Source organism: Chelonia mydas, chromosome 22, assembly GCF_015237465.2.
Source record: "Chelonia mydas isolate rCheMyd1 chromosome 22, rCheMyd1.pri.v2, whole genome shotgun sequence".
Taxonomy (NCBI): domain Eukaryota; kingdom Metazoa; phylum Chordata; order Testudines; family Cheloniidae; genus Chelonia; species Chelonia mydas.
This window is the reverse complement of record NC_051262.2, coordinates 12,250,675-12,262,487: the sequence shown is the minus strand read 5'-3', so window position 1 is coordinate 12,262,487 and position 11,813 is coordinate 12,250,675. Positions and strand designations below refer to the sequence as shown.

The 11,813-nt window shown below is 49.3% G+C and overlaps 1 protein-coding gene across 1 annotated transcript; it reads left to right on the top strand.

Annotated features, from left to right (window-relative positions):
- Window positions 1–4,642: 4,642 nt before the first annotated feature.
- LOC102938712 (TLC domain-containing protein 5) lies at window positions 4,643–11,538 on the top strand. The gene is made up of 4 exons (XM_043534148.1): window positions 4,643–5,133; window positions 5,988–6,130; window positions 6,720–6,919; window positions 9,103–11,538. The coding sequence occupies exons 3-4, from the start codon at window positions 6,721–6,723 to the stop codon at window positions 9,639–9,641; spliced, it is 738 nt and encodes a 245-aa protein (XP_043390083.1). The 5' UTR covers window positions 4,643–5,133; window positions 5,988–6,130; window position 6,720; the 3' UTR covers window positions 9,642–11,538.
- The last annotated feature ends 275 nt before the right edge of the window (window positions 11,539–11,813 follow it).

Below are 11,813 nucleotides of genomic sequence, written 5' to 3'. Positions count from 1 at the left end.
AGTCCCTAGCACAACGAAGCCCCAGCCTCAGTTGTAATAACAACAATATGTTCAGCGTTTTATAGCACAGAAATCCGCACAATCCCTGCCCTAGAGAACTTACAGTCTACAAGACGGATTATAAGGTCCTTGGGGCAGATATCTTTTTGTTCTGTGTCTGTACAGCATCTAGCACAATGGGGTATTGGTCCATGACTACGGCTCCAGGGCACTATAGTAATATAAATAATAATAAAGACAGACAAATCCTAGTGCCATTGAAGTCAATGGGACTTCTACTGCCTTGGTATATGGGAAAAAAATTCTTTTAACATGCCCAAGAGTGACACGTGAGTTTGAGTACCTCGATTTTTGGTGTCCAGCTTCAGACATTTTAAAGGGGACATTTTCAAATGGTGTGCAGTCAGCATATGTGTCTATTTATCTATTGTTTGTGTGTGCAAAGGAGAAATTAAGGGCTTGTCTATGACCTGAAAGTTATTTCCGATTAAGCACATTAAGTGAATTTAAAGCATAATAGCTACTCCAGAATAGCTCCCCATGTGGCCACTCTTATTCTGGAATAAAAGGGGGAGCTATTCTGGATAATTTCCCCATTTAGAGAAGTCTAAATTCTGCTCTCATTTATACAGTTGTAAATCTGGAGTGACTTCATGGAAGTCAGTAGAATTTCCAGAATATAGGACCCTTTACCTAGTTTAGGTCTCCAAGTCTACAACGTCCTTACAAAAAACGCTTTAAACTACTGCATTCCACTCCCAGTGTTCTAACCTGTGTCAGCTACTCTCTCAATGTAGGGACAGATCCTCACCTGGGATCAATCAGCATCGCTCTGTTGAAGTCAATTGAGTGTGCTGATTTACACCGGTTAAGGAGCTGAGCCTTAGCCTGGTGAATTTCCCATATATTTGGAACTGCTAGGATTACAGAAAGCAAGCTTCTTGAACAGACCCTAAACGAAGCACCAGCTTTCAGTCTCATTTACATCTGTGAAAATCTAGAACAAATCTATAGATTCATATATTTTAAAGCCAGAAGGGGCCCTTATTGTTATCTAGTCTGATCTCCTGCATCACACAGGACACAGATTTCACCCCATAATGTCTGCATCAAGCCCATATCTTGTAGTCGAGCTAGGGCACATTTTTTTTGAAAGACTCTTGATTTAAATACATCATTGAGGGAATCCATCATATCCCGAAGTAAATTGTTTCCGCGATTAATGACCCTTACAGTGAAGTTAAGGCGAGTTGCTCTGAGTTTTCGCAGCTATAACTAAGATCAATATCGGACTCCAAACTAACAAGCAGTGCTTACATATCACCTCCAAAAATTATTCTAAATAATTTAGTCTGTTCCAAGTACCAACAATTAGTACATTTTGGAGTGTGGGCTCTGAGAGCTAAGGAGAAAACTTACAAACGTATGAAAATGAAATACATGCAAATATTTTGTTCCCCATTTTTATGTTCACGATTTAATACTATGACCATTCAAGTACAGACAGAAGTAAAATCTTCATAGAGAGCTGGCTAATAGTATTTCTATACTATGATTTGTTTTATACTAGTGTTTACTGCCCTCACTAAGGTCAAGACCCCAGTGCGCTAGGTGCTGTACATACATATAGTAAGATGCAGTCTCTGCTCTGAAAAGCTCACAGCATAAAACTGGCCATTTATGTTTATGGACACACACTATCTAAGGGAATCTTTTAGGTGCCTTGGAACTGACTGGGGAAAACACGCATTTCCTGTTGTTTAATAAGCAGTCCTATGGAGAAAGGTTTTTATTCCCAAGCTGTCTACGAACAATTCTAAGCACTCACCGTCAGCAAGGTCCAGGTTCTATTCCATTCTCTTACACTGCACTGATAACTCAAGTATCTGAGCACCCTCCGGTAGTATGTTAAGCAACATTAGTACACATTGGTCCTGTTTTGTTTGCCTTTATGCACTCCGCAGAGGGAGAAGTGTGTGCAGTGGAGTGTCTTGTATTGGTAGGTTGTTTTTTTTTTTTTAATTGAATAAATATACCCCTATGTGTTTATATTGGAGAAGGCAAGGTCAAAGAAACGCACCTTACATGTGGAATGAAGGGCGGTAAGGTTTGGGGTGGTCCTTAATTCCTGGGAGAGGTCATTCCACTGTCTCGGGCCACCCTTGGGGAAGGGTCCGTCTCCCGCACAGATAAGCTTTACTCTTATTATTGAGAGTTCTATTGTGCCAGAGGAACAAACTTGCCCTTTGGGGTCTTTGGATGATCTTTTAGGTATCCTGGAACCAGACTACAGAGCATGGGGCAGGAAATTCCAGCTTGACAAGCCTGACTGTCGCCTCCTACAATACCATTTAAAAAATGCAGAGGACAAACGTCCACAAACAGACCTGCTCAGGGTGCAGAGGCTAGGAGAGCTCAGATAACCATCTCCTGAACTAGCTGACCGGAGAAACCCATATGCCTGAAACTGGTCTTGGCAATAGCCTCTGTCCCAGCACCTCTCTCCAAGGAGAGAAGAGAGGAAGATTCATTGTCCATCTACCTCTCAGGACGGATGCATCAGAAACCTGAATCCCAGAAGGCGGGGAAGAGTGAACTATCTGCTGTACTCTGAGGCTCTGCTTCAAAGACATCGGGGTAAGCCCCATCAGTCTTGTGTTTGGGAGTGCCTGGGTGTGCTGCCACTCCAAGCTTATACACACGTGTAGTCAGCTGTTGTTTCAAGAGCCCTCTGAGGAAAAGACACTGAGATGGGGCAGCCCTGTACATCAGTCAACACAGAGCTGCTTTGTGTGAAATGTTTTTCTGTAGGAAGCTCTCCTCCTGATCCTGCTGTTGCTCAGACAGGTCCCCAAACTGTGGTCTGCAGAGCTCTGTTGAGTGCTCTGTAGGGTGTTACCTGTCACATGCTGCTGGCCCTTCTCCTTGCTTCCAGCTGCTAAATTGCATGAAAAGAAGCTAAAAACTACGTTTAAACTCTTATGGCCTACCGTCACTTTCCCATTGACGCAGTTGCTGCAGTGGCCACGGGGATGTTCATGTGACTGCAAAAGGGAGGGGAGGTGCCCAGGACCCTTGTCCAACTTCGAAGAAGTCCTGAGAATCTCTGGTCTCAGGGTACGTCTACACGGTTAGCTCAGGTACCGGAGCAGCGAGGCTGTGCAAGCCCTGCTAGCAGCCTGGGGAATTCCTCAGGCAGTAAAACTTCACGGCTTCATTGCTCCCATACCAAAGCTAACTTGATTAAAGCACGCTCAGGTGGGTGCCAACCAGCTGCACTCGCTCCCTGTGACTGAGTATATCGACATACCCTAGAGGACCTGTCTCACTCACACAGCCCCAGGGCTGAGGCTGCAGACTCTCCACCTGAAGACCCAAGCAGCTCCTAGCAGGTAGCTGTTTACCTAATAACTAATAAGAGGGTCCCCTCCTGCAGCCCACCTCTTTCAGCATTGCCATGGCTGAGCAGGCTTGCGATAGATGTGGGAACTTTGCTCAAGTTCTGTTATTTTGTTTTCTTTATTGATAGTTCCCTTGTTTTCTTTTCCCCTAGTAAACATTCCCCCTTGAGTTTACACCAGGATCCCTTAAAAGTCCTGATGAGAAGGGGGAGGATGGTCCCGGAGTTAGGGTGTTTGTCTGGGACTTGTGGAGTTCAATTCACTGCTCTGCCACAGACTTTCTCTATGATCTTGGGCAAGTCACTTAGGGCTTATCCTCTCTGCAGGGTTAACTCAGGCTCTTACTCACCTGTTGCCCCTCGCCTCCTCCTGTCCACACACAAAACCTCTTCCCCAAGCGTGGTGGGGCTGCCAAAGCCGGAGTGCTGTTCACACTCTGGCTTGTAACCCACCCACACGGCAGTGAGGACCCAGGTTCAATCACTTGAGTGTTGCTAGTTCCCCAAAGCTTTCCCATGCTTCCTCCCCTGCACCCAGGACAGACAAGATTTCCCACAACTCACTGGAAAAGAATCAGCGTAGTGGCCCCGGGAACTTAGGCTGTGCCCCCCAAACACATCCTCATGAAAGCTGGAGGGACGCTGTGGAAAATACTTATGGATCCAGGCATCTGTTCACATTGCCTGTGAGCTACCCAGGCCGAGGTCAGTATGAAAGCCAGTCACATAATAGTAATGAGGGGGAGGTTAACAAAATTAATGACTAGCTCTAACCAGTGCCTGTCCAGCTGATGGGCCCAGTTCCTCCTTCCCCCCCCCCCCCCCCAGACCAAACTAGTTATTACATCTGTTTTTCTCCTGGAACATATTAAAATAACAATAGATCCCAGCCCTCCACCAGGAGCAGATAAATTCTCACTCCTCCCTCCCTGCATTCTTCCCCCGTCTCTTCTTCCCCACCTCCTTTTCCTTCCACTTCCTATGCCCCCCCTTTTTGAAACCCGTGAGCAGTGTGTTTCACCCTCCCCCCCCCCTAAACTGAGATAGGCGGAGCTGCAGAGAGATGGGGGGCAGAGGACAAGGGCAACGTCACTTTCCTTTTCCCGACACCAGCCCAGTTCCTGCCCCACATGTAGCCCGGTACACGACACACCCCAAAGCCCTGCCCCTGGCAGCAAGGAGAAACACGCCCCCAAATAAAGCCAGATCAAAAGGGGTATTAGCTGGTAATCCCATTGCAGCTGCAGGGGCAGGGAGGGGAGCTCCCCCTCTGAGCTGTGAAGCGGGGGTGTCTCCGATTGCCAAGCCCTGCACCCCTGGATCTGAACATGATGGGGAAGGGGGGGTAGAGATTAATACTTCTCCCCTCCCCAATATCCATACGGGGGGGGGGGGCGGTCTTGCCCCTCGCTCTCCAGATCTGGGCACCCTTTGGGGGTGTAACTAATCCTCTCCCTGTGCAGCTGTTGGGGGAGCTATCCCCCGAGCCCCCATTCCTACTGGTCGGGAGGGGACCGCCCCTCTCCCTGCCCCCTTCGCTGCCCCGCTGGGTCCTCCCTGCCAGCAGCAGCTGACCCGAGTGGGGAAAACCTGCGTCTGCACCAGCTCCGCCCCAGCTGCCGCCTTCCGCCCAGCTGCGCGCCCTGGCGGGGCTTCAGGAGGCCGGCGGCGTCTGGACGCGCAGCGCTGGAGCGGGCGGCCCGGAGCTGCAGCGGGGCAGCTGCACCAGCCGGGTAACTCTCGGAGGCCGTGCCTGGGGCCGGGGACGCGCAAACAGCCTGTATAGGGGAGGTGCCGAGGGACATTAAACCAAACTATAAACCCTGTGTATGATGGGAGCCGCTTCCAGCCAGGGGGTGCGCAGCCCCCCTACTTCCAGCACCCATGCCTGGGCTGCCTGGAAGAGCCTCCTGCCCTCTCCTGGAGGGCTGGGGCTCCCAGCGGCTGCTCCCTCTGTCCTTGCTGGGGGCTCAGACCCTCCTGGGGCTCTCTAGGGAGTGCTGCCCCCACAGAGCCCCCACCTGTCCTAGGTAAGAGCTCTCCTGTATCCCCCGGTGGGGATGGGAGTGGGGAGAAGCTATGCTGGGTTCCTGGCACACCCGGGCACTTGATAAGTTAACTAGGGCATGCTGCTGCCATATATTGGATCGGGTCCCCCATGTGCCTTCCTCCCCCCTGCACCGAACAGGACCTGGAATGGGGGTGGTGGTGGGTAGGAGGATGGCATCCACCTCGCTGTGCCCTGTCCCAGGGATGGGGCTGGCGTGGTGGCTGTGGAGTTTTGAATGCCCGATTAAGCAGGTGGTGTGTCTCGCTGTGGCTGTGTGCTCGCTCTAGAGGGCGAAAGCCCTAAGAATTGCCTCTCCCCCAAGCTATCTACTCCCTAGCATAGCTCTGCACCCAGCCATGCACCGACTTCCCCTCTCCTCCCTTTGTGCCCCCATCGCCCTACACGCCTTTCCGCTTACCTAAGGCTTTTCCGTGGCTTGTGCCGATATTAGATTACTATCGCGCAGGTGCTAGTTATCTGATTGTCACACTCAAACCTTTTCTTTCTTCTCCAAACCATCCCCACACCCCCACCCAGCTACTTTTCATGCAGCATGCTGGCTGATTCACAGAGGACACTGCTCTGCTAGAGCAGCCAGCTAATGGACTTTAAGGCAAAGTAGTCGAGGTCTAGGCATTGGATGTAGAGGATCTGGCTTTGCCTCCTGTTGATGAGATAAGGTGTGTCTCATGGGATCAATTTAAAAAAAAAAGTAATTTCCTTGTGCTCTCCCTGTCCGTGGTAGGCACCCGTAGTCTCTAGTCTTAGAGTGTAAGCTCTTTGGGGCCGGGACCATCTTTGTGGGTTGGTGCGGAACCTAGCACAATGGCTTCCAGGCGCCATTCCCATACACGTGATGGTCTCTCAAATAGACCCGCAGCCATGTGCTGAGCACTTGGCTCCACCATGCCAAAATGGGGCAGCAACACAGTCAAGATGTGATGCAAGCAGGGACGGGGATTTTGTGTCCCCCTCGCCCCATGCCTCTCTTTGCCAGCTTGAAATGGGTGAAGTGGCTGTTTGTGAAACCTCTTCAAATTTCAGTAACCGGAACAGGCCTGTGGAGAAGCTGATTGGCAAACGTGCCTATGTGGGGGGCAAAAAGGTTTGGTATGATGACAAAAGTACAGGGTTGAGGATGGTTCTGTGTGTCTTTTGCATCTGAGTCCCTGGGTGTAGCAGCTGGTGCTGATCGGTGCTAACTTTGGGGGTGGGGATCTTTTTAGATGGATTACTTCACCAGTAACGTTCTTTCTCTGTCCATTCTAGGATGATGCTCTCCGTCATTTTCCAGGTGACCTGCAGCCTGACTGCCTGGCTCTCCCTTTATGCCTGTTTCTGCTATTGGAATAAGCACCGTACTTACGAGTGGAGTTGCCGGCTGGTCACTCTGATGCATGGGGTCATTGTCACCTGCCTCTCTGGCTACGTTGCTCTTATCGATGGCCCTTGGCCTCTAACTCACCCGGGTATGTTTGGTGGAGTTTTGCCCTGGGACAAGTGATCTTCTCACTGAAAAAAGGCAGTGTCTCTGTCCTACTGCACCTGTGATCGGTGCAGGAGGATTAGTTCTCTCTCTTTAGAGCTCCCTTTGCTATCTCTTGCTGTCTACACCAGGTCTCCCTCTTTCATGCTCCCATCTACGCTTGGAGCCGTGTTTTCTTTGCCTGCCTGTAGGCCAAGCTCACGTGACCTCCTTGAGACCTATCTCCCTTTCTTTCAATCCCTGACTGCCGATCCCCACCCTCAGGCTTTCTTTCTTTTCTTTTTTTTACTGTTTTCCCCCAGTTGTACTTAACAGTATGCTGAAATTCCTTGGGGCAGGGCCTTGGCTAAGCTGTTGGGCAAAGTGCTGGGCACATTTCTAGACTTCATCCAGAATAAAGAAACTCTTTTCTTTACTCCCATCTCTGACTTCATCCCATATCCTGCATGTCTTGCTCGTCCTCTGGAAGTCAGTGGGATTCCTGCTGTTAGTGTGAGGACAATGCCTGACTGTAACTTCAAGTATCAGGCCTCTAAACTGAGAGAGCTCTCTAGTGGTGATAGACTCTCCCGCACGCACAACCCTGCTGCTTTGGTGGCTTATAAATAGGCTTGGTAGAATTCAGTGTTTCTTAACTTTGGTGGATAATATCAATTATTCATTTTAAAGCTTTTTTTTTTATTATTTTTATAAATTTAAATGTTCACAGTTGTGGGAAACTATGTGGGGAGGTCAGATAATTATTTAATGACAGTAGAAGTTGAGATTCAAAGAGTTCAAGCTTTAAAGTTGTGAAAACACAAACTGAGAGAGACAAGGTGGGTGAGGTAATATCATTTTTCGGGCCAACTTTGGTTGGTGAATGAGCCGAGCTTCTGAGCTCCACAGAGCTCATGGGCCCACAGACCTGGAGAAGAGCTCTGTGGAGCTCGAAAGCTTGGCTCTTTCACCAACAGAAGTGTCAATGTCCCATGTCAAGATATAAAAAAACAAATATCCTATGTCCAGAAATGATTTGTTGATTGAACTATTCATTCCCTTGTCCATCTGTAACCAGCCTAATTCAGAAGCCTAAATCACTGGATTTTGACTCTAACAAGTTCTCAAGCAGCATTTTTCTTGCTTTCCTTATCTGTAAATTTCAATTGTTATTGATGGAAATATTTTGATGGGTTTGTGTGTGTACAGTGAAATCGACATTTAAGGATTAAAAATCTGATCTTTCCAAGCCTGCTTCGAGAGGCCATTCATATCCCCCACCTCACCAGGGATGAATTCCCCTGCACAGACATAGCATAGAGCTGTCATAAGCAGCCATCTGTTGCCCCCTCACAAACTCTGGCACGGTGGGTATGCCAGGAATGGGAGGAGTTGGGTCCACAGCGTATGGCACTACAGGAGTTCTGTCTGGTAGTCCATTAGAAGACCCTATTCTGGGCTGCTAAGCAGCCTAAAGGAACCTGTGGGCTACCACACTCCTTCATTCCCCCTCTTCAAGCTTTGCCTTCTCAATTTGACCCAGAAGCATCTGCTACCTTTAGTGCATGCAGCACAATAGAGTTTTAAGGGTATACACTTCGGATCGTAGAAATGGGGGAAGAGGACTGTGTGGGAGAGAGGGCTCTTGCTGGACAAAATCCCTCCCACCCAACAAGCCCGAGATGTAGAGGATGGTTTGTTTGGGTCCTTCGCTTGGTTTTGTCTTGCTTTACCTGTGTAAGGTCATTGTCTCTGCCTGCAGACTTAACCTGAGATCTGAGAGTCAAGCTGGGTTCTTTCTGACTTGTGCATCGCCATGGAGGTTTTTGCCTTCAGTGACACCTATGCTGTTCCATTGGTAGAATATACCCTCGCTCCAGCTGCAAAACTAACCGTTCTCCTAACGACGCATGAGGCAGAGCCGACTTCAGCTCTCTTTGAGCTGTGTAGGCTCTGCTGTGCTAATGGAATTCAGAAGTAGTAAAACTGGGGGAGGGTGTCTTCTGCACTCACGTTGGCACCTCGGGCTCTGCATAGACCCAGAGAGCAGATCTACTGAGTGAGCAGCCGTTGTTTTTCATAGTCTGGTGAACTGTATTACTAGGTGTCCACTGCGTAGCTTTCCTCTTAGAACGGAGCCCTTAGGAGCATCCTTTCTCAGTTTAATGTGCATGTCTTTCCTTTCAGGGACGCCAAACACGCCTCTCCAGGTCCGTGTGCTGTGCCTTACCTTGGGTTACTTTATCTTTGACCTCAGCTGGTGCATGTACTTCAAGACAGAAGGAGATCTCATGCTGTCTCATCACACACTGAGTATTTGTGGCATGGTGCTCGTGCTGGGGCTCGGCAAGTCAGCCACCGAAATCAATGCCATTGTCTTCGTCAGCGAGATCACCAACCCGCTGCTGCAGGCCCGCTGGTTCCTGCGGGAAACTGGGCGCTACCACAGCTTCATCGGGGAAGTGGTGGATTTCTCCTTTGTGGCTCTCTTTATGGTGCTGCGGATTGGGGTGGGAGGCCAGATCATGTATTCCGTGATCCTCTCATCCAGCCCCATATGGCTAATCAAGGCTGGAGGCCTGGCTATGTACATCGTGTCCCTGGGGTTCCTGATCGCAATCTGCAGCTTCGCTAGGAGGAAAGTGTTGAAAAAGTACCATGCCTGGAGGAGTGCGAGTGGTGGGGACGTGCCCCTGAAAACCAATGGGCATCTGACATCTCATTAACCTTGTGCTGAATGGACTAATGTGTCTAACCTGGCACTAAGGGGCTGGAAATCCTGGCCTGGACAGTTGAGTCCTGTGAGAGAGAGAACCGTTCAACACTGGCAATAATGTGAAATGGACCATTTAACACTGGTTATCATGAGCTAGGCCTGGATGAGCCGGAATGAGATGGTTCTGTGGGTGTCTAGCAAATGCTGATGGGGAAGGGAATCTACAGAAGTGTGTGAAGGTACTAACTTCTCCAGCACTGTTACGGACTCAAAAGGGAGGCTAGCTACCACTCGAGCTGTTCAGTCTGCTCCAGGAAAACTGCACAGTCCAGGCACACTTTGTAACTCCAACTTACTTCTCGGAGATAGTAGGTCTGTGGGGAGTCTGATCTTCCCAGCTTTGTTGGCTGTGTGAAGTCACTTGCCCTCTGCCTCACTTTTCCAAGCTGCGTAATAACATAATGCACACTTGGACGAGAGGCACTACACAAATGCCAAGTATTTATTGTGGTTAAGCTTGGTATCTTTAGAAGAAAAGTTGTTTTTTGAAGGGATGGGACTGTAGTTGGGCTAATAACTGAGGCAATGTCTTTGCCTGGTTGTTTCTAATGAAATGCCTCTTTCTCCCTTAGTCCTGCTTCTGCTAATGGTACTTATACTCTCACACAACCCAATTCTGGTCTTATTTGTGGCACTGTAACTTCAGTGGAGTTACTCTGGTGTCGCACTAGCAAAAGTGGGATCAGAATTGGGCCCATCTGCTTAGTACACTTCTTTGTAGAGAGGTCTTCCCGTGGAGTGGTTCTTGTTGGCATTCTTGGCAATGCAAGACAATGGACTGAAGGGGCTATGGAGACTGAAGCCCACCCCTCACCCTGCTGCTAAAGGGATCCTTCCAGAGGAAGGATAATAGAGGAGAATCTTGTCCCGATTCCTTACCTGCTCTGCATATGAACCATTTCCATAGGTGTGAAGCCAGAAGCTTTTGTTAGTGCTAAAGTCACATGAAAACCAGACACTGTTTTGCAGATGTGACTGTTCAATGTCTGTGCGCAGGTGTGTAGGCTTCAATGTAGTGCCCCTTCCCGGGCCTTGTTGCCCTGGATCTGTCGCAATGGGTACCAGTTCTCAGGGGCACGTGTGTTTTCATCTCCCTGCACTTGCACTTGATATCCCTCTGGCTTTACTGTGTGGATTGCACTGTGCTGGAGACAGCCGCTCACGTTTCAGCTCTGCTGTAAAACCTCTCCTGTTACAGCTGAGGAACGAATGGCCATGGGTTGGCCTCAGGCTACCTAGGTTGAATTCCCCACCCCTTCTGAAAGTTCATCACGCTGGGAAGGGTGAGCCTTCCCCCTGCTCTATCAAAGCCAGGGTGTCGCTGCTGCTGGGGGAGTTTGAAGACGGGATGAATGACTATAGTGGGGAATACGGCTCCCGTGGTGATCAAGGGTCTTCTATTCCCCACCCCCTTATTCGGAGCCTATTGTCGCTGCCCATCTTTGCGCCTTGGGGTTGAGGGTGGGGGAAGTGGTGCACTCAGGTGAATGGGGAATGCAACAGTGTGTGAGAGGTGGGGTAGTGAAGGGGAGTAAGTGGGGGGAGAGAATCTCATGTGGGGACAGGAAAGGAAGCTGCAGTTGCAAGGAGCAAGTCGAAAAATGAAGGGGAATTGGAAGAAGACGACGATGCAGCCTCAAAGGTGGTTAAATTTATTCTGAATGCATTATGGCTGGCAATACAAATGGAGTCTTTATGGAAATACACGTGCAAATCAGCTGGAGCCCTTGGCTATGCTAAGATTGTGTGACGGGACTAGCATGAGGCATGAACTCCTTGCCCAAGTTTGATTATTAATGCTCCAGGCTGATAAGATTTCTAATAAAGTGACAGTCTTTTGTAACATACATTTGCTGTGCACCGTCTCTCTTTAAACGCAGGATGGTAGGACCCAGTATGGTTGTAGCTTGCTTGCTGACCTCTCTCCTAAAGCAAATGCATTGCCTTCACCTGCTAGCTGCTGTACTCCAGAACCTCTTTGGGTCCAGGTCTGTAGGCCAAATGGCCAAAGCATCTGCTTGACAGAGCTAGGAGCCAAGAGATGACCCAGCAGTCTGACTATTATGGTACTTGCTTTTCTCTCTCTCTCTCTCTCTCTTTTTCCTCCCCTCCCCCCGCGCGG